General features: G+C 40.2%; 1 protein-coding gene across 1 annotated transcript in view; it reads right to left on the bottom strand.

Moving 5' to 3' along the window:
• The window catches only part of e (nonribosomal peptide synthetase ebony), a 913,052-nt gene that overhangs the window by 552,860 nt on the left and 336,326 nt on the right, over positions 1 to 23,866 (bottom strand). Inside the window, exon 4 of the mRNA XM_089595875.1 lies at positions 22 to 84. Coding sequence (XP_089452001.1) covers positions 22 to 84 — 63 coding nt within the window. The remainder of the gene's footprint in view (positions 1 to 21; positions 85 to 23,866) is intronic.

A 23,866-nucleotide genomic window follows, 5' to 3' on the forward strand; every position in this document is an offset into this window, starting at 1 on the left:
TGAAAACAAACAACTTTTTACCTGTGCTCTTAGGTATATTAAAAGTGATCTTAACAAAGAAGGGACCAATACTAGACGTTGAATCTAAAAAGTAAGGAGTAAAAAGTATTTATATTTGATTATTTTTCATTTAAATAAACTTTACAGATTTTTCGAATAAAAAAAGGATTCGTATGCTAATATTTTTTATTATTTTAAACACACAGGCATATTATGGTGCAACGAATGTTAATGTTGGACAAACAACACTTGTGATTTAGGTGACATAAGTAACTTGGAAATATTTTAATTTAATCGTGTGTATACAAGAACTATGTATTCATATGGATAAGAAGGCTCTTGTTTCTCGTAAAGTGTACGTTAAAAAACATATTCTCATTGATACCTACGAATATATCAAAGTGGGGCTTCTTTTGTTTGCACGCTCCATGTGATGTTAACCCCCTAATTTTTTAATATTAACTTAGTACTTTATCATTATTTTGCTTTGCCGTTTAAAACTTAAAAAGTACAAAAATCTTTCAGTAGTAAAAGAGTCAAAACAGAAGTCATGTTCATTAATGGAGTACTTTCATATAAATTTTATCCTTTTTGTCTGAACCTAAAAAACTATCTCAGAATTCTTAGAAAATATAATGAAATTTAAAAACATCTTAATTCAATTATAGATTAGAAGCTGTTTCAGAAAAGAGGTTTAAATTGTTCTTTATACTTCACTATATCATCCTAGTATGAGTTTGTATTGAGCCCTGATATTAGGAACAGATGACAATATTAAGATAAGTAGTAAAAATGAAAAGTTTAAAACCAAAAAGCTTCATAATTTATAAGGATCCACCATATTTATATCATATTTCGTTCTGGTAAAAATATAAGTATTGAAATAGATCTATTTGATCAGTTTTGTGTACCAGCTGCAACTTTACCCACGGATAAAAAATTAAAAGAGGTGACAGGAAAGTGCAGTTTACGCCAGGATTAAAATTTATTTTCTATTCATGAATAAACATTTATAAAAATAAATCTCCATACTACAGCAAACCAGCCACAATGCTGCTAACTGTTTTTTGACAATACTTCACAACAAAAACTGAAAGTTGAAGAAAATTTCTAGTTGAAATTACACAAGAAAAAAAATATTTTCTGTATCGTTTGAATTGCGTTTTTAATAACTAATGACTCATTTTTTTTTGTTGCGACAAAATTCTAATAATTGTTTTTTAAATTTATAACTTTTGTATACTTGTATATTATTTTTTCTATAAAATGACTTTCTGCATTTACAAATGGGATGACGGACAATTCAAATGTTTTTTGTGTTTTTTTTTTGACCAATGGTTCATTTACTAATTATAAAATTTTTATGCTATTTTTGGTGTGAAATGTGAAATTTCCTAAATACGTTACTTCTAAAATATTTATTATTATGAACGTTAACATAATACTTGATAAGTTCTTATATTTTAAGTTTTAAACAGTATTTACATTTTAACAGATGAGTAGATGTAAGAAAAATCTGACTTTGTTAAAAATACGTAAGTAATATAGTAAAATATAAGGATTGTTATCTCTACAAAGTATAATTTAACTTTATTGTAACATCCGTCATACATGTAATACATATATTTATAAATTTATTTTCTTATTCTTTATTGTAAAGAGTTATTACCTTTCCAAATTTTAGTAGACGTAGGATGTTCTTAAGATTTTTGTTAAAAGGGTAGCCAAAGAACAGCTACAAGAAATAAAATATTCATGAATAATGTCGTTCTATAATAAGTCATTATGTACAAATGAAAATTTACAGTAAAAAATGCTTATTTACTTCGGTGTTTTCATATAAAACTAGGATTTCAATTCTATGACCAAAAAGTATTGACTAAGAAGGCTAATGTTAAAGATTAAAATATCAAGATAATAAATTACGCTTAAAAGAAACAACATCATATTTTTATTTTATACAAAACTTTTGACTAACCACAAATATTTCTAAGAAATGAGGGTTTTTTTCCATTCGATAACACAATTTTTTAAAATAGTTTTTTTTTTATCTAACTAGTAAAATTTCGAGAACTTATAAGAAGAGAAGCTTACGAATTTCAAAATCAGATATTAAAAAAAGAGAAATCTCCTTAGTGTCGACTAAATTTTTGAAATCAAAATTCAAGGTCAGGGATAAGTCTGCATCACTTATTTTTTTAAGTGTAACAAAATAAATAATCATGTAATTAAAGCGAGTTAGTCTGTATTTAGCCAATCTTTACAGCTAAATTTGATACAATCTATGCAAACGTTCAAGATGCGAACTTGTCAACTCCTTCCACCCAGCTCATAGCATGTTATTAACGTCAGCTAGCTTTAGCTCGAAACGTTAGTGCCCTCACACGCGCGCTGAACGACAAACTCAGGTGGTCTTTGGCATCACATTATTACAAATCGCTCCTAGATACTCATAGACGATTGCAACAATACTGTATTAGCTCTAGTAAATGCGGAACTCCTACTTATGTAAAATTATACAGGGATCATCTGAATTACTACTTTCAACACAATGGTAGTAAAAAGTTTTATAAAGAGGAATACTATTTAGGCAGTTGACAAATAATCAACAGTGTAGCTAGACGTAAGACTTTAATAAATAATACACACGACGGGATATTGTTTACTTACCTTACTATCCTAAACGGTGAAAAAAATCCTAACAGGTACTTTAGGGATATAATTCTCCTATACTTATTTCTGTAACATTGGTGGCAGCGGACACCGTCGTTTGGACAAGTTTAGTGTCTTTGGACGTAGGCCATCCACCTTCAAGCAGATCAGAACTTTAACATCTGGAGGTAATTGTGGGTACGGGATCACTCTATCAACAAGGATCACAAGGCAGAGGATGATAATAGTTCTAGATACTTTCGCAAGCCTTGTGACTCCGAACAGGTAAGTAAACATCAGGAAAGAAATTAATTACTACTTATTATTCCCCCCCCCCATAGTAACCCTAGTCACACTTCGTGAGCTTAATTAGTCATTGATTTACGCTGTAAATCATTTTAAAATATTTAACACCTTTTCCGTCGAACCGAAAATCAATTATTTAATGTAGTTCACCTTTGTGCTTACAAAAATAATATTGCAAAAAAAAAAAAGTTTTGAAGAGCAAGTTTTCGAAATTTTCCTCAAAAAACAAAGATAATTTTCATAATAAAACATCAGAAAAAGGCAAGAATACTATTCTTCTGAAGATTTAATAATGTATAAGCAGATAAAATATAAAAAGAGTTTAGAAAAGTATGATCCTAGACTTCGTGTTGTCATTTTTCAAGAAAAAAAATGGTTAAAACTGTTAACGCAACCGATCGATGTATGTTCAATAACAGTAGTGCAAAAAAAGTCAGATTTGACCGAGAGATAGCTAAACACTTGCCTATGTTGATGGCAGGGGCATCTGGGTCGGTCAAAAACAAAACAAAAGCAATTAATGGGGATAGGAATCATTTTGGTCGACTCCGTACACTATCAAATGCAAGTAAGTCATCTAACACAAGTGGAAGTTCGCGGAGAAGTATAGACTAGTAATTCTTAAGGAAGTGATGAGATACCGTCAAAAACGTGCGCCTAAGAGCATAAAATTTAAATCTTGTAATTTAAAATATATATAAACGAATGGTACAAAATGTTACGACAACACGGCAACATTTAAAAAATAACCTTACAATCAAAAGTTAATTAAAATGGAACAATTATATACAAGTTTAAGAATCTTATATTACGGCAATAGTTATTAAATTTGAAAAGTAAGAATTGTACTTTAAGATAAACTTACTAAATTCAATTATAGATTGAAAACAAATCATTTTAGTACATACATGACAACTTATACGATCTTAATTAAAAGTCATACAATCTTTTACAGTAAATTAAACTTATTTTTATTAACAGTAAGTACTATCAAATTAGTGTATGTATACATGGAATAATGTGTTGTGTAATTAATCTTTGGCACTGCTTCTAGTTATAACAAGTTACTAACAGTACTGATTTATTTACTATTTATTGTTATGAAGATAAAATTTTTGAAACAGTGAAATTGCTTTGCACTGTGCATTTATATATCACTTCTGTCAAAATAATAATAAAAAAGAAAAAATGAAACTAGGTCTTTCTTAGATTAGGTGGCTAATAGTTGTAAACTTGATTAAAATGTTGATGATCTTATCAACAGATATAATTATTACGCTATCTTAAAAAAAATAGGCGATTATTGCATAATTAAGCTTATTTTAACTAACGGTAGATAAAAATACTCACTACATTGATATAAGTTAAAGAACGAATTTATACAACGGTCAGCTATTAAATACATAACGATATTATCTTCTGCACCCAGTACTTCTCAAAGACTAGCCAAAAAATGCGCCATGAGGCGTAGTTTGTCTCTTTACCTATCAGAATAAAGGGGTACGATGTCTCATTGCTCCCTTGAGGATCACTAATTAAGACAGTACACTCCGCTACTTAGACCGAATACTAGGCCTGAATTGGCAGTCTACACGATAAGGAACTCAAAGAGAATTTTGAAGAAAGTGATTATTCACCTAACAATCCATTAAATATATGTTGTGAATAGTGTAACGAATAAATTCATATTCGCACCAAAAGAAGCTTAAAGTTCAGTCCCCTACATAGCAACACACACTCGAAATTCTACAAATCAGCGGAATTCTGGGGAATATCTAGCATGATCACTAGCATCACACAAAAATATCTGTAAGAAACTACACACAAGAAATTTGGGAGGCCAGACCATTGAAAATACCACCTAATTTACATAGCACAAAGTTGCGAGCAACTACACAAAGCAGCACGCCTTTCAGCGAGTAGAAGCATAAACAAATTGGCAGGCCAATGAGAGAGGAACTTCTCAATGGCCTTGAAGTTAAAATACCCTCCAAACAACCAAAAATTCAGAAGACACCAATAACAGAACATCACTTACAAACTCAAGAATGCAACACTTGCTCAACACGGTATTGGAAAATGGAATGACCACCCCCACCCTTTTTAATTATCATCTTATATCACAACAAAGAGATTGTGCAAATAAGCAAGCCACACAGCTCAACAAACATTTTCTCGCAACTGGAATGTTTTTTATACATCTGATTGAAATGAAACGGTCGGTATATTTCCACCTATCCTGGCATTCTATTATATAGTTAAGGTGTTTCTAGCAAGCACATCATCCCGTAACAACAGCGCCTGTAAACTGGAGAATTTAAAGGCATAAATTCGAGCAGTCACTTAGGGAAAAGGAAAAAATTTTGAAAAATACGGTAAACGAGTGCAAAGTCTATTAAATAAACTTACGTCAGCTCATGAGGCTAATGTAAATATACCAGTGGAGGCGAAAAACTATTTGGTAAGAATAGCAGAAGATGACATTAGACACGTAGGTAAGGTGCTCTAGGCCCACAGATCTACATGGAGCAATCGCATTTGCCCGTCAAAGTAAAGCAAGTATAAAAATAAGAGCTACACTAGAGACAGTAATCCAGACTACCGTAACCTCCAGAAAATAACCATCTACAGACCTAAACAACGTAACAATAACGGAACCCAACCTAGAGCGAATATTGTTTCCACAGAATATGGTCAAGTTTAAATACGCCAGAGAAAGAGAGAAAAATATCTCTAATAGCCAGTACCAGAAAAACAATGACCATCAACAGCATGATAAGCAAAGGATGGCACTAAGAAAACTAAGCCAACGTGGTATTTCTGCAATAAGAAAGGGCATACTTTCCGGCAATGCAAGAAACTAGTGCGAGATTTAAAATCAAAAAGACCATCGTATGCATCTGAAGAAAACAAATAAAGAAATTAAAGTACTACCAACGAAGGATAGGCACAAGTAAACAGAAATGATAACGAACAACGGAAACAACAGAATTAAAATTATGAGGCAAAAAATGACTTAGGGGCTTCGTACTAACCTTGGGTACCGAGTGGACAACAAACGACGCTGACAACTTGAAAGAACCCAAAGTAGTTAACATAACTTGACTCAAACGGAATACAGACCCCCGTCATTTGCCTAGAAGGCCATAGTTTAATAAATAGAAAAGCTTTTTTATTCGTAAACACTAGCGCGGATGTCTTAGTTATCCAGGAAAATTGCCTTGAAGTGGGTACACATAGAAACAGAAATATGATACTGGACACGCAAGGTGTATCATGTGGAATAAGCTGCACCCTTGGAAGTACCAATATTATGCTTGATAGACAACCGTGTTTATCACACATAGTATCTTAAGACTTTCCTATGGATAGGGATGGCTTGATCAGCTGGAATACCTTTTTAAGATACGATGGTATACTAAGTGCTAAGCGTCAGTATGCGTTCCTTAGTACGAGAACATTCCTTATTGCAGAATGAGAGCCATTTATGATACCGTCTCGCTTCAAACAGGTTATCTATGCCGCTATTTCTTGGAAGTATAACGAGTCTCATTTGTGCCCTTGCAGGATTTAGGCAAAAGTTTATTTTTTGGTGACTTTGTGGCAATCAACCATAACGGTAACGTATTTGCGGAATACGTCAATTCAAACAGACATTCAATTCGTGTTAATGTACTGTAAGTAGAATTTTTTGTTCGAGACTAATCAGGTTTTTGCCAATGAGCCAAGTGTCAATAAGGATAAAACTATGAATAATAATTGAATAATCGAATCTTGAAAAGAACCATTGAAAGATGCTCCCGTTGGTACAAACAACGTACTGAGTGTAAATAATAAATCCCTAATGACAGTAGATCAAGAAGACAAAGCCGAAAAAATTACGAAATTAGTACATGTATCAAGGTGTAACAATACAAAAGTCGAACATGTACGTAAATTAATATAGAAATTTTCGCACGTGTTTGGCCAAGAAGGTAAATCATTAGGAACAACACACATACTGTAACATCGTATAAAGAAAACAAATGATACGCTTATACGAGTTAAGAGACATAGATATCTATCAAAATTAATCGATAAAATGAGAGGTAAGATCGGGAAAATGCTAGAAGGTGATATTATTAAGCAATAAATGTTGCCATATTACTCAAACATGTGGATAGTACCAAAACACTCTGGACCAAATAGGGAGAACAAATGACGGGTTGTAACAAATTTTAGACAGTTTAATGAGATTATTGTGGGTACCTGTTACCCAATGCCGTTTCAGAGCCAAATAATAGACCAATTAGCATATACAAGATATATCACAGTAATCAGCTTAAGGCAGGGTTTTTTCTAGAAAAAATAAATTAAAGGGATGCACATGAAACGGCATTCTGAGGGTCAGGTAGCCACTATCAATACAAAATAATGCCAATGGAATGCGTGGGAGTAACAGATATGTTCTCAAAAGCAATGAGTTTCGCATTAGCTGATTTACAAGGTCATGCATTAGAAGTATACCTTGATTATATAATGATACCTGCAGCAGATTTAAAACCACACGAAAATCATTGCTAAAAGTGACTTAGAAAACTTAGTACTACTGGTCTCACTATTGAGCCTAATAAATGCTAATTCTTAAAACGAGAGACGAAGATACTGGGGCACATAGTCGTCAATGGCTAAATCAGAACAGACCCTGCAAAGGTTGAGGGTGTAAAAAATTATCCAGCCCCCACGAACCCTAATAAAATTCAGCAATTTCTCGATTTTCTGAACTATTACAAAAGGTTCATACCAAAATTTTCAAAAATAGCTGTCTCGCCTGAGATCTTTACTAAGAAAGGGATCTCAATTTGCTTAGGACAAAAAACAACAAGAATCTTTTAAGACGCTTAAATATATTATGTGTAAAGAACCAGTTTCAGTTACACCAGATCAAAGCAAACTGTTTATAGTGACTACAGACGCATCCAATTATGCGATTGGCACCATTTTTAGCCAAGGCGAAATCAGTAAGGATCAACCCTGCGAATATGCTTCTCGCTGCTTAAGCGGAAAAAAACTGAGGTATCCCAGTCATAATAAGTAGTTGCTAGCAATCGTATTTGCAAAGGAGCAATTTTGCCCGTACCTATACGGAAGACCATTCACCGTAGTAATGGACCACAAACCACTGAAACTTTTTCATACAACTAAGAAGCTCGACCTTAGGTTCAGCAAACTCAAAGCTGATCTCAGATGCTGTAACTTCAACATCGTGTACCGAAAAGGCGTGGAGAACAATACTCTCGGTGCCCTGTCACGCAATCCCGTGATTAAGAGAGAGGACGTCAATCCTGAACTGCTTCGTCATGAGTTGTCCCAACTGGCAGACGTAGAAGAGAAACAAGGTTTATGCAACGAGATCAGCCCTCTAACGAGGATATTTTAGACTCATACGAACGATGACAAAACCAACCGTGGAGGAACCACAGTTGGAGATTCCGAAGAAGAAAGCTCAGACGACGAAAAAGTGGATGTGGATGCACGCAAAAAGGCTTGCAGCACATTAAGTCAGAGCGTTGATAAAACAGAAGCAAACGAACGTATTGCAAAGCCAGAAGAATGGAGCTGTATGGTCAAAATAATAAGAGAGAACGTCCTGGCTGCTAGTATCCCTGTTCAAAAAAACAAGAGAAAAGTACATAATAATACAACAGAATCATCTAATAATGAGAACACAAAGATATTAAAGATGGACTTAGAAAGAGTGGATCAGAAAGGTTACAAAGTAATAATAATAAAGATAAATGCGGCAATGTTCAAGGTTCGGAATAACTGTGCTGATTCTAACTTGAACTTAATAAAGTGGAACAAAATACCAAACACTTCGCCAGGCGATTGCCTCTTCCACTCACTTATAAGATTGTGCCAATAGTCAAAAAGCACTGCACAATTACAGAACAAGCTTAAAAGGTCCCACTACCTACAAGAATATGGCAACCAAAAAGAGGCAAAAAGGATATTGGAATGTAAAACTAAATATAAGGATTCTAGTTGCATATTCGTATTCGCTTAATTGTTGAAAAAAAATATTTGCAATTATTTGCACCTTAATTATAACAAATACTCCTATTACTACTTTGGGGTAAATGACAAAGGCAACGTTATTCACCTACATTTGCATGAAGAAAATTTTGCACCTTTCATACAGGGAGGAATCAATTTAGCAAACATAGTCTTACACGTAGAAGGTATCAAGGAGAACGAAAATTACAGTAAACGAATTTTTAAAACTTCTTTTGAATCGACAGAATCATGGGCTACTTACACTTCTTATTCACTCTGATTGAAAACTATCTACGAGAAAAGAAAATATATAGCTGTAAGAAATAAGGAACAGGGTTCTTACCTACGTTAACTCTTCAAGGAAGCAACGGTAGATTCAATAGATATATCTATAATCGTGCTCACAATTGAGAATACAACTAATCGACTATATGTACAAGACCTATAGAGACATGATCGACTTCACAACTATACTAGTCACCATAGAGCTGGAGGTAATGAAGAAAAATAGATTCTTACTTTCAGCAAAACAAAACGAGATAATATCGAGAACATCAAAGACAGCCTTAAATGCAGCAAAAGATCTTAGTAATATGAAAGAGTATAACACAATTTAATCAGAAACCAACTACCAGGAAAGAACTGTTGATAAAGGCAATAATGAGTCGTTAACCCTTTTACATAACAGTCAATCTAATGAAGATGCAACTGATGAAGAAAGTGATGACAGCAGTACACATGACGCACAAAATGAAGCAGGGGGACATCTTCATTAAGATCCCTCTCTAACGCGATATACTACTAAAAGGGCAAGAACACCAGAAGACAAACCTCCGTGGGCTTCTTAAAACACCGAAGAGCCTCATTTTTTTCAAAGGATTGAAAAGGTGAATAACCATCCTGTTACGTACACTAAGAACTTACTGGTTCTAACTATCTCGAAGAAAATGCTTGGTACAGACACCAACATGAAGGTCCATTTTAAATAATAAAACTAGATTTTGAAAGGCACCACGTAATACAAAAAGGAGTGACTCTAAGTCTTTTCTCTTTTTTCAGACTTTGGACGTTAAGAAAAAAAATATTTACAATAAAAATAATATATTTAAAAAGATATCGATCCAATTACCCAAATGTTTGAAGCTTTATCACTTTAAAGGGGCTTCTTCTTTTAGGGCTCTGAGAGAACCATCAGCAGAAAATAAATGGTTTATCAGTCAAATTAAGAACAATCCAGGCCCTGTTATCAAGAAGGCAGGTCAAATAGTTCTATAGAATCGAGGATGGAGCATCACATGACTTATAGACATATGAATGCTGCAAGAACAACAGAAAATCTGGTAATTGCATAAAAATACATAGCGAAATCCAACATTAATTCTGACCAAGTATGGATACAACAAATGATGGACCTCCGTAAGAGCATACAACTAGTACTACAGGAAATAAATCGAATTGCAGACATGCTTTACACAAAAGATACTACACTTATGGAACAGAGCGACACACGCAAGCGTAGATTAGTTATGAATTTTATCGGCAAAGGGCTACGATGGCTATTCGGCTTATTAGATGAGAATGACTACAATCATTTAAAAGACATGCTTAAATCAGCAGAAAATAACACAGCTGATCCAGCTCACTCACTTGCTGAGCAAGCCCAGGTTATTAAAACCACATTAGGTGATCACGAAGACAAAATAAGTAACCTCACCTTATGAATGACAGTAGAATCTATCTTTATAGGCAAATCAATGCAATGGTCAGGTACATGGACATGCGGAGCCAACTAGACTTGCTTGCATTGAATGCAAAGCAGTTCCACATGATTATTAAAGTATTAGTAGACGCGGTATTTTTCGCACTAAAGGGTACTATACATCCTAGATTTATTGACCAACAGATATTTTAACAATCAGCCATAGAAGCAGCTAGAGTTAATCAAAAATACACTTTTCCGTTAACAAAAAAGATTTCAGTATCAAAAGTGCGAGAAATTTCAAAAGTCGCCATGTTTTTCAAAAGATCGTAAATTGCGTATCACATAGAAATTTCACTACTTGATAAACAATAGTTTTCGTTATATAAAGCGGTACCCTTGACAATCAAACAAAATTTAATGAACAGTACAGATACGTTTGCACATATATGGCCTAGAAGCCCTTACATAGCCCTTAACAACACTTCTGAAATCTACTGACCTATTTTAACTAAAGCCTTAGGCAAACATAAGAAGCTGTGTGACGGAGTCACTTTTTTTCTTCAGAGCTTTGAGCACCAGAATTTGAATCAATTACGCTAGGTAATAATGTTTTTTTTCTAATTCCATTGTGTGTATTTGGTTTGATTTTTGGCTGTTCGAGAGAAAAAGAGACAGCGACAGAGCAGTGGAGGACGCCAGTTACCGAGAAACAGAAAGGGAGATCGTCAAAATAAGGATGTACGATGAGGCACAATATATTATAATTATAAATGAATCTGTATGTATGCCTGTGCCTATATCATATGTAAAACGCGAGTGGAGTTTGTAATCACCAACCTTAATTAAGATTTTTAATATGCTATTGTATTTGAAGCTGAAAGAGAGGCGCCAATTGTTAGTAGCTTGGAATTATAGCATTGGGACGTACGGCGGGGATATAAAAAGATATTGACGAATAGTGTGAATAGGCTAGGACTAAGGACAAATCAGCCGTAGGTTAGAAGGTATGAAAGAGAGTGAGTGAGACAGATGCAATCCGCGAACTTTACGCAAGCCAGTGGTCCCGCAGTGCCACACTTCTTCGCTAGCTCCCGAGTAGTAAAGAATACTGAGTACGCGCGCGCTTTAGGAAAACGTGATTTTCCCAAGAGAGACAGCTGTCGTTGAGGGGATCTCCTCCAGGCCCACATCTTACTCCGGTGTTGCCTTACAATCAAACGATCCCGCACAACCTGAGTGGACGAGAGAACGCATTGAATCATGAGAGAGAGAGAGAGAGAGAGAGAGAGAGAGAGAGAGAGAGAGAGATCTAGAATGCAGGAAAGGATGGCCCGTCTCGAAGTAAAGCTGCAAAGCACGTAACGTAAATAAGTGACGCTGAGCTGTACAAGAGAGCGAGAGTGAGTGAGACGAGAGGCCGAGGACTAGGGAATGAGGATTTCCAGGTGATTCATGAAGAACGTGTCCAGGAGTTACTTTAGCGCCGTAGCAAGAGAGTCGACAAGAGAGGGAGAAAGAGAGAGAGCAAGTGTGAGTGACGGTGTAGAAGTTTTTCCTGGATAAGAGTAAGAGAGACGTGGGGGCCGCAAGGATTTCTTCCGTTCCGAGGGGAGAGGTTCACCAGGGTGAGGATCTTCGGAAATCTTTCGGTGTGCGTGGGCTGGTGGACCCTGGGTGGCGTAGCGTTGGATAGCGTACAGCGATCTACAGTAAATATATCAGTTTTGTGTAATGGAATAAATCATACGTTGTGGCAAATTTTGTGTGTGTGTTATCTCATTACTCCGCGAGTTATTTCTTTTTTCCAGGAGCAGCTGGCTCCTCACCAGCCACCTGCGACGGAACCCCCTTTTGCATGGAGATTCCAGGTGTAGGGACGGCAGAGCCAAGTCATGTGAGGTAGCACCAAGGTGGCAAGAAGGTGGATGACGTGCGTGTAATTTTTCTTTGTACAAGGTGATCGGGACGGCTCTGTATTAAGTGCCTTTGCACCGCAGAGCCAGAAAACGCCTTATCACAGCTGAACAGTTACTACATTTGTAAGAATACAAAGTCTATACGTGATGTTAAAGTAGCAAGGATGTAAGTCTAAACATTTGGTCGATCATAGACAGCAGTTTAATGGGGTGGGGCTTAACACCACCCATCTGATAGAAGAGACATTTGCAGAACAAAGGATATTGTTAATACAAAAACTAGGTAGTGTCTTTGAAAAAGGATTAAAAACAGAAGTTTTGCTACCAGATATCAAAAACAAAGCTCGGAAGATAGATAAAAGGAAACTGGCTAAAGAGAAAATTTTCAACATGAGATTGTATTTTTTTCTACTTTTATTTGTGCTTATTATTATTGCACCCTCAAGGGTAGCATTATGGAAATTGTTGTCCCCAGAGCCCTGTTACTAATTTGTTTAGGATTGTTTACAGGTAAACAAGACACCAGAAAAAATGAAAAGCATGACATAGAGTTGGCTACCCCTGGAAGAAACAACACAAATCAAAACGAGGCACGCACAACTAAAGAATACGCACTTATAACTGTAGCTGATAATTTTTGCTGGGGTTTGTACTTGCAGGCCATCACGGTAGGAGGAAGTCGATGTCCGTGCCTGTAGCTGGTACCTGGCACCACACACGATGGGCCACCGCTAGCATTAATCATAGCAATGAAATGCAACCAACAAAAAATACATGTTTCAAAGTGAGTTTATTATGACGAAATTGAGCTAGAAGATGAACGATAACTTTTACACGATTCTTAGATACTTGTGCATTTGACTGACAGATACAAGCACTCAATATTTTTTTATCTTCCCATGCAGTAGAAAGCTTATAAATTATCCTACTCTTTGTGTGCAATATCATCAAAAGTTAAGATAGAGTTTTTTTGTAGAGCATCATCTAGAGACCCGACTGATTCATGTTCACTAAAAGGAAACTATTTCACGCCATCTATAGGCCCCAAAAGATCTCTTATGAACTAACATTTTGGTTGGATAAATGACGTTAAATAAAAAAAAAATATTTTTAAATCTTGTCCCATTTTCATAAATAATTGATGTATATATATATATACATGACGTGGTCTCCTAAATAAAATCATAAACATAGGAATGAACTTGCATTTACTTGCTCCATAGTCATCATGATTACTATTTAGAAATAAACTCAGCATTATGGAGCGTGACTGCTTATTAACATTTAATTTACATTTAACATTCTGCTGTACTGCTCACAGCCTCTTTAGGATTCTAATTCTTGCAGGTGCTAAGACAATACGTTGCTTCAATACCAATGATGCCTATAATTTTCTCCTATAACACTGTTAGTGTTGCTGCAACTCAAGTATGACTGCTTCAAGAAAAAAATTTTTATGACTATTATGTAATCGTGATTTAAAAGAAAATTATTTTATTCAAATTAAGTAAAGTGTCGCAATATTTGGACAATATTTAAGGCACCAGTGGTGTCCACGTAACGTGTTGTCTTAGTACTTACATCAATTTTAATCCTGAAGAGACCGTCAGCAGGATAGCAATATATTAAAGATAAATGAAACTTCAATAAATAGACATGCTCCATAATACTGAGCTTATTTCTTAACTTTAATTAAAATTATAAACACTTTACCAGTTGAACCTCACACACCAGGCTATTAGTACTGCGGTACAGGTATTGAGCTTGTCAAACGTCTTGCCATAGGTGACCCAGATATAAACCCACTAGACAAAGTGTGCAAGGAGCACGATATAACTTATTCTCAAAATCAGGACAACATTGAAGCTATAAGCTCAGCAGGTAGAGACTTAGCTGAGAAAAGTTGGCAAAGTGTCAAAGCTGAAGATTAAAGAATGGGGGAAATCAGCCACTCTAGATATTGCGAGTGCTATGAGGCTTATAAGTAAGTTCGTTATGAGTGTAAAAAGTAAGAAGAGATCGTGCACTGACTTGCGTACAATTATCAAGGCCACATCATTGAAAAAAATACCAAAAGCAAAGATGCTCATAAGGTTATTTCTTTGGCTTCAAAGAGGGCACGTAGTGCAGTTCAGAAAGGAGATGGTAAGAAAAGTTTAAAAATACCATGTTTCTTACCTTTCCCTGATTGAACTAGCGGTGCTTTACCTTTACTATCCTTATTTGCTGATTTGAGCACAACCAGTTCACTAGCTTACGGTGTAGCTGGAATATTAAAAATAATAAATACAAGTAAGGCTGATGAAGAATCACAGCAGCAGAGAAACGTGCACAAGCCTCTTGAAAAGCTCTGCAAACTAAGCTATTTACTTCTAGAACCTCTTAATACACATAATGCTTGCAAATTTAAAACGCTAAGACTTTAAGAGAGTTCTTCCAAGTTGTCTGCAACTTACAAATTTATAGTCATTCTATCTACGACACACTTTATTTGCAATTGGTGGAAGACAACACTTAATTGGTTACACAAAACAAACGTCACCTCACGTGACCTGATGTGATTTGATAGCAAAAGCAAGGACTTTGAACAGTAACTGAACTCTTCATGTATGTTGGGCCTCCCAGCTTCTACACGTCTTAAACATATATATATATATATATATATATATATATATATATATATATATATATATATATATATATCTTCCTATATTATATAGTTAACTCAGTGGGGCATTCCAGACAAACCCCCCACCGCCCCCAACTGCCCCCCATTTGCCGCCCCACCAACCCCCCCCCCCCAAATAAGGTAAAAATCCATTATTTTCTTGCTTATTTTAACATATCGAAGTTTTTCTCAAAACCCCCCACAGTCCCCCACTGACCCCCACAGCCCCCCCCACCGACCCCCCGCACAATTTTTCATGGCCCATGTCTAAATTGTTTACAAAAATTCTATTTTTATTTTTGCATCTTGATAAAGCCACGTGTAATTAAACGTAATGATTGACAAAATAAAGGTTTTTTTAAGTATAATCCCACATTATCGAAACTTTGACCTTGAGACTTATTTATAGTCATAGCAAATGCTACAACTAAGAGGAATTATTTTCTATACAAAATAAAAGGTAATGATGAAGTATTTCCAGTATTTAATGTAATTCTTAGAATAAAAACTTTATTACCAATTTTTTCTCCCGTTACTATTTCGCCTTCTACATTATACTTCAGTAATATAGTAATTCGCAATCGTGTACCGTTACATAATCCGTCTGATATACTCAAATTTCGAATTAACATTGCTATTGTACCTTTTTTTAATTTAAGTTCATGAGGTGGCAAGCCTTCACGAATGTTGTTTAACATTTCTACGGGAAAATTTATATGAATATTATCATCTGATTTATCAACATATTTATATGTTGCAGTATCGATGCTGTAATAAGTTTTAGTTTCCATATGTAATTTACTTAAAATCTTATTGTTTAAAAGAAGTATATTTATTACGTGAAGTTAGTATCACGTAATTGTCAAAACAGTTGCTGTAATTACCAAATATTTTGGTACAGACATCATCTGTTATCCAGGATTTAGGAATGTTAAATGTTTCTATGTCCCCTTCTTCAATTCTTAACAATAATTTTAAAAATTCGTTATTACTAGAACGGATATTATTTTGGAATCTTAAAATTTTAAAGAAGTCACATAAAAATGATGATTTAATAGTTTCTTCTATTATTAAAGTTCTATTACCGATTTTTATAACTGGAAGGATTTGTCAAAAATCTTCTCCTAATACTGTTAATTTATCACGAAAGCAAAGTTTTGTATTACACAAGTCTCTCAACGTTTTATCAACAATTTCTAGAGCTTTTTTCGAAATCACAGAAGCCTCATCCCAAACTATTGAATCAACTTCGTTTAATTTTTTTTTTCAGTTTCAAATTCTAAAGATACACTGTTCGGGCGTTTTGTGACCCGCGCGCTCTGCGTCTTAATTTTACCGAAGCAATTAGTGCGCTATCCTTCTCTTTCCCTTGACGCACCGTCACCTATTTGAGAGCTGAGTTTTCGCCGCGCCACCTGTTTTTTTTTATGACGCAACAGGCTGCGCGGGCCTTGGTCATTAGTGTTTCAACTGCGGGAGAGGCATTTTCAGCGTCCCACGTGTTGTACTGTAAGCGAGCGAATTAATCGGATAACCAAAAAATGTATGCGAGTGCCCAGGTGCTGAGATAGAATAGTAGTGTGAGTGAATCGTGTGTGTGTTTGGCGTTACTCGGTGAGAGAAGGTGTCCACGGGTAATCGTGATCATCTACGGCGAGCGCAACGCGGCAACAGAGTGTTGTCCGTCGTCCAAGCGTTTGGCAGCTCGAGACGTCGGGACGCGCTTGGACAGCCAGGTCTCGAATCTCCTGTGCGCTCCCGAGCCCCCTGCGGCACTTCCTCGACACCCATTCTCTGCGGTGCGGTGTTGGAGTATTTATTGTACGGACGGCGCAACTGAGGTAAGAGAGCTCTCTTTAGGTACTAAAGGATCCTCGCGAATCGTGTAGCGCGTTATCTTGTCACGTTGTGAGCGAAGCGTGTAAGGCGTAGCATTAAGGATACTTATTTCGTACAATTATAATTGTTCTGTACCTTTTTATTGATTGATTATATAAAAATATTACGCTTACCTTGGCTTTCTCTCAACCCACGAGAGTTTTATGCTTAGGTAAGTAGTGTCATTCCCCGAATAATTGTTGTTTTTATTTATAAAAGAACCTGCTCTTACTCATCCATCCTACCTTTTGTCACCCTGAATATTATAAATCGGCTGCATATGTTCGCGTTGTCTCAAAGGAGAGTTGACCTTGTTCATGGTGCCCCGGGTGAGGAGTGAGTGCGAGGTTCTTTAGTAGCTTACTTTAGTTAATTTGCGCATTTCATTGTAATCCATATAATTCGGTATGTAAAAAGGGCGTTTGCATTGCAACGGCTTGTTCTTAGAATTACAAAGGAGATTATGCTTGGAGAATCTTCGAGAAGCTTCCAAATCTAGACTCGACTTGTTTTGGTTTATTGAACTCGGGTCAAGTAGTATCATAGGCTGAGTTGTAGTGCGAACGCGCTGTATTGCGGCACGGCTTGTGTTTATATTGCAGTTATAAAGGTCAACGGGCCTTGCGCGCGCGTGTCTGCTCGTCGTCGGTCATCGTCATTCGCTCGGCAACGAACTTTCTTAATAAGACGTGTCTTACCCCGTCGTCCTTTTCGTTCTCGATTCTCGTGTTATTGAGATACTTTATTGTGCGCGAGTAAATTCATCTGAGGTCGGAATAGCGTGCACAAGGGCACCCGTAGCTCTGAGAAAGCTGACGTCAATGCAGGCGGCCCGCGAGGCTGAAATAAAAAGCATCCACGAGCGATTGATCGCGAAGCCACGTGAGTCACTTACGAGAGACATTGTGAAGGCCCGACTCGATGCCATCAAGGAGGTATGGACTGAGGCGCGAAAAACCAACGCGGATATAGTCATTCGAGACGATGTTGAGGCGGACGCGTACATTACGGATAAATGGTTCGAGCGTATGCAGGGCGTGTATGAGGGTGCGTTGGACGAGATGCTTATGATGCTTGCCCCTTTCAAAAAGGACGCTGACAGCAGCATTTCAGATGCGGGCTCTGAGTCGCACGTCGCGAGGCTGCCTCGACTTTCGCTGCCTACCTTTTCGGGCGCATACGAAGAATGGGCGAGCTTCTGCGATTTATTCACTTCGCTGGTGCATAATGACTCCCGCTTATCAGACGCCACGAAGCTTCAATACTTGAAGTTGTGCTTGATGGGCGGGGCCGCGGAGCTCATCAGGGACGTGTTGACAACGAACGCGAATTACGTGGGTACATGGAAAGCGTTGAGGACTCGGTACAATAACCCGCGTTTAATAGTCAACAAGCTACTTAGGTCATTCATGGAGATTCCGAGCATGAGAGTAGAGTTGGCGACTGCCATGCAAGCGTTCGTTGATGAATCGCAGCGTATTGTTCGGGCTTTGGAAAACTTGCAATTGCCAGTCGGGCACTGGGACGTGTGGCTAGTATTTTTGCTGGCTGATCGGTTGGATGCGGAGTCACGAAAATTGTGGGAGGCCGAGCTCAGCGCTAGAGATTTGGAGGATAGCGCAGACGGGAGCCCTGACGGGCCGGATGCCCTTAATTCTCAGCCGAAGTATTCTGATTTAGTTCGATTTTTGGAAAAGAGAGCCCAGGCTCTTGGCATGATTTCGACGGATAGAAAGGCGGAAAAGAGACCGGTGTCTGGATCGGCACCGGCGCAGGCTCGGAAAGTTTTTCACGCCGGCGCGACTCAGCAATCTGCTTCTTCGAGGTGCCTCTTGTGCTCGGGAGCGCACCCACTGTAGGAGTGCACTAAAATGAAGGAGAAGGCTCCGCATGACCGATACTCGACGGCGCGTCGGCTACAGGCCTGCTTTAATTGCCTCGGGTCGCATAAGGCTAACGCGTGCCCTTCTTCGGGGCGTTGTACCAGTTGCGGAGGCAAGCACCACTCGATGCTTCACCTCAAGCCTCCAGGAAAATCTGAACGGCAGAACTCGAGTGGCTCACAGCAGCAGGGATCGGGCGGCGGTCAGGGCGTGGGGTCCAGGGTCGGCGCGGCTGCTGTAGCGCTGCATGCGTCCGCGATTGCGACGTTGAGTCGCGGAGTCCTTTTGGCTACTGCTCGAGTGACGGTGGTGGGTCCAGCTGGAGATAGCACCGTCGTTTGCGCCCTTTTGGATCAGGGCTCCGAGGCGTCCTTCGTATCAGAGTTGGTCGTGCAGTTGTTAGGCCTTTCGAAGGAGCGTGTTTGTGTCGCTTTGAGCGGCCTGGGCACCAGTTCGGTGGGTATTGCGCGTGCGAGCACGGAACTCGTTTTGAAATCATCGACCGATGAGGGCTTCGCGATTCGGACAATCGCGTTTGTCCTCCCTCGTCTCACTACGCAGCTCCCGGCAAAGAATATCACCAATTTAGACTTAAGACGCTTCACCGGGTTTAAGCTCGCTGATCCGGAATTTTTCATTTTAAAGAAAATCGACCTCATTCTGGGTGCCGATGTTTATGGGCAGTTGCTCTGACCGGGCTTGGAAAGATTGGTTCCTTCACGGATTGTGATGTAAAATACGGCATTTGGATGGATTATCTCGGGTGGGTTGCATGAGGAGCGCTCACGGCGGGCGGAGCAAGCTGACTCTCGAGTGTATGTACAGGCGCTGCACTGCGCTGCGTCAGATGAGTTGGAACGGTCACTAAAGCGATTTTGGGAGCTCGAGGACTTACCGGTGACGCAGGTTAAAATGAAGCTCGAGGACGAGGCTTGCGAGAAAATATTCAAAGAGACGCATGGGCGCGACACGGATGAAAGATATGTCGTGCGGCTGCCATGGAAGGCAGATTTACCGTCTGGAGCGGCTGAAACAAGGCGGATGGCCGTTGGCTCCCTTTCTTCCATGTACCGTCGGTTTGCGCGCGATCCCCAATTGGCGCATAGTTATCAACAATTTATGACGGATTATGAGCGAGTGGGCCATATGACACGGGTTCCGGACTCTGAGGTGCGCGAGGATAAAGCATGGTATTTGCCTCACAATGCCGTGGTGCAGTCAACGACGGCTGATTGGAAGCTGAGGGTAGTCTTCGACGCATCGCGGCGAACTCGGGATGGCCTTTGCCTTAACGGATTTCTGCACACGGGTGCTCCACTCCAACGAGACCTCTCGCTAGTTTTACTCAATTGGCGGCGTTATTTGTACGTGTTTACCGCGGGTATAGTTAAAATGTTTCGACAGATCCGCGTGAAGCCGGAGGACCAGGATCGACAGAGAATTGTGTGGGCGCCTAACCCCGACTCTGTCCCAAGAGATTACCGCTTAACTACGGTCACGTACGGCACGGCATGCGCGCCTTTTTTGGCGATACGAACTCTGTTACAATTGACCGAGGATGAGGGCTCGCGGTTTCCGCTGGGAGCGGCATGTCTTAGCACTGAAACATATGTCGACGACACGTTCGCTGGGGCCGATGAACTGCCGGACGCACTGCAAAAAAGGAACGAGATCGTTAAGCTGCTGGGTTGCGCCGGGATATCACTAGATAAATGGGCCGCAAATCACCCAGAGCTTATCCCTCCTCGACTAGCGCAGGAGGACGTAAAACAAATCGACGAGGACCAGTCAGTAAAAACACTCGGCGTGCATTGGAGTCCGGCTCACGATCAATTTAGATTTAGTTGTAGAGACGTCGCAGAATTGTCAGCTGCCTCCACGAAGCGGACGGTTCTCTCAAACATTGCTCAACTATTCGATCCGCTTGGCTGGCTGTCCCCGGTGACAGTAAGAGCGAAAATCTTAATGCAGGATCTGTGGATTCAAAAATGCGATTGGGATTCCCCTCTACCGGCGGAGATTCACTAGCGTTGGTACGAATACTGCAAGTCATTGGCCAGTCTGCCGTCGCTGGCAGTCGACAGATGGTTGGGCGTTGCAAGTAATTGCTCATTACAAATTCACGGATTCTCTGACGCGTCTTCGCGGGCCTTCGCGGCCGCCGTATATCTGCGCGTGGATGGAGGGGACCGACATATTAAGGTGTCACTGTTAGCCGCAAAGACGAAAGTCGCTCCGGTAAAGACCGTCAGTATACCGAACTTAGAGCTTTGCGGCGCCGCTCTGCTTGTTAGGTTGATTGGCCACTTGACGAAACTGGACTTTCTTAAAACAGCTCCAGTCTTCGCTTGGTCCGACAGCCAGATTGTGCTTATGTGGCTGCGCAGGCACCCCTGTTCTTGGAAAACCTTTGTTGCAAATAGGGTGTCGTTCATCCAGACGGATCTGCCTTCTGCAACTTGGAGGCACGTGCCGACAAAGGAAAATCCGGCTGACTTGGCGACACGAGGAGCTGACCCTATAGAGTTGGCGGAGAATGGGCAGTGGTGGCACGGGCCTCGATGGCTTGCTGAGGCTCCGGAGCAGTGGCCGGAGGCAGCGGAGAGTCGGCGAGTCGCTCACGTTCGTCAATTGCCGTCTGAGTCCGATTTGTTGACGAGATTTTCTTCGCTGACCCGCTTAATTAGTGTAGTCGCATACTGCAGGCGTCCAATGCTCATACTGCGTGGACGTAAAAGGAAGATGGAGCCATTCCCACCGTTTCTTACGGCATCCGAGTTGGCGGATTCGCGTAAAAGTGTCATCAAACTATCACAGGATAGTAGCTTCGCTGGTGAGTTAAAATTGCTGAGAGAGGGCAAGAGCTTGCCAAAACGCGGTTGACTTAGTAAGCTTAACCCTTTTCTTGACAGAGATAGTATTTTGCGCGTGGGAGGGTGACTGGAACATTCGACTCTTTCTTTCGAGAGCAAGCACCCGTCGATTTTGGCGCAAAACTCCAATCTCAGCCTTTTGTTTACGCGTTACGCTCATCAACATTGCCTGCATGGTGGCCCCACCTTGACTTCCAGCCTGTTAATGCAGCACGTTTGGATCTTGGGTAGAAATAAGTTAGTAAAGACGGTAGTCCGTAAATGTGTGATCTGTCAGCGCGTCAAACCACAGTCGACCCAGCAATTAATGGGGGAGCTTCCAGCAGATCGAGTCACCGCGGGCAGGCCGTTTTTAGTGACAGGATTGGATTACGCGGGTCCGATTCAGGTACGTGCCACAAAGGGCCGCGGGAACAAGTCATATAATGGGTACATTGTCGTTTTTGTGTGCTTTTCTACGCGGGCCATACATCTTGAGCTTGACAGCGATCTTACATCGGCTTCCTTCCTCAGCGCTTATCGTCGGTTTGTGAGTAGGCGTGGAGTCTGCCGAAAGCTCTACAGCGACAACGCAACTAATTTTCATGGAGCAGACACAGAGCTAGCATCAATGTTTCAGCGCGCGTCTGAATTTTATAATAAACTCGCCCCTGTTCTCGCGAACGATGGGACGGACTGGAATTTCATACCCCCGAGCGCCCCACATTACGGTGGGTTGTGGGAAGCAGGAGTTAAATCGGTAAAACATCACCTAAAAAGAGTGGTGGGCGAGCACACGCTCATCTTTGAGGAGTTGTCGACGGTCCTGGTGGAGATTGAGGCGTGTCTCAATTCACGGCCGTTGGGAGCTTTGAGCGTGGACGTGGACGACTTGCGAGCGCTGACCCCCTCTCATTTTTAGCATGGGTGTGCTTCGACCCTGCTTCCTAATGCCAATCTGATGGATGTCCCGCAGAATCGACTGGACCGCTATCAATTGCTCCAGAGGATCCGAAACTTGTTTTGGAAGCGTTGGTCGTCCGAATACCTGCTTCATTTGCAACAGCGAGAGAAGTGGAGAGAGCCGACGGAAAACTTCTGTGTAGGAAGGCTGGTTCTCGTGAAAGACGATCGTTACCCCCCGTCAAAATGGCCCTTAGGCAGAGTAACTGATGTCCACCCGGGCCCGGACGGTCTCGTGAGAGTGGTCACGGTGAAGACGGCCACGACGTCGCTTCGTCGTCATGTGGCTCGCGTGTGCCCGTTTTCTACGGAGAAGGATACCACGACAATGTAGATTTGTTGTCGAGTGTTGGTTCGTCCGCCGGACGAAGGCGGGCGGGATGTTCGGGCGTTTTGTGACCCGCGCGCTCTGCGTCTTAATTTTACCGAAGCAATTAGTGCGCTATCCTTCTCTTTCCCTTGACGCACCGTCACCTTTTTGAGAGCTGAGTTTTCGCCGCGCCACCTGTTTTTCTCTATGGCGCAACAGGCCGCGCGGGCCTTGGTCATTAGCGTCTCAACTGCGGGAGAGGCATTTTCAGCGTCCCGCGTGTTGTACTGTAAGCGAGCGTGCGACGAATTAATCGGATAACCAACAAATGTATGCGAGTGCCCAGGTGCTGAGATAGAATAGTAGTGTGAGTGAATCGTGTGTGTGTTTGGCGTTACTCGGTGAGAGAAGGTGTCCACGGGTAATCGTGATCATCTACGGCGAGCGCAACGCGGCAACAGAGTGTTGTCCGTCGTCCAAGCGTTTGGCAGCTCGAGACGTCGGGACGCGCTTGGACAGCCAGGTCTCGAATCTCCTGTGCGCTCCCGAGCCCCCTGCGGCACTTCCTCGACACCCATTCTCTGCGGTGCGGTGTTGGAGTATTTATTGTACGGACGGCGCAACTGAGGTAAGAGAGCTCTCTTTAGGTACTAAAGGATCCTCGCGAATCGTGTAGCGCGTTATCTTGTCACGTTGTGAG

Source organism: Copidosoma floridanum, unplaced genomic scaffold, assembly GCF_036245765.1.
Source record: "Copidosoma floridanum isolate Cflo_tuat_1 unplaced genomic scaffold, Cflo_Japanese_pri ptg000004l, whole genome shotgun sequence".
Lineage (NCBI taxonomy): Eukaryota > Metazoa > Arthropoda > Insecta > Hymenoptera > Encyrtidae > Copidosoma > Copidosoma floridanum.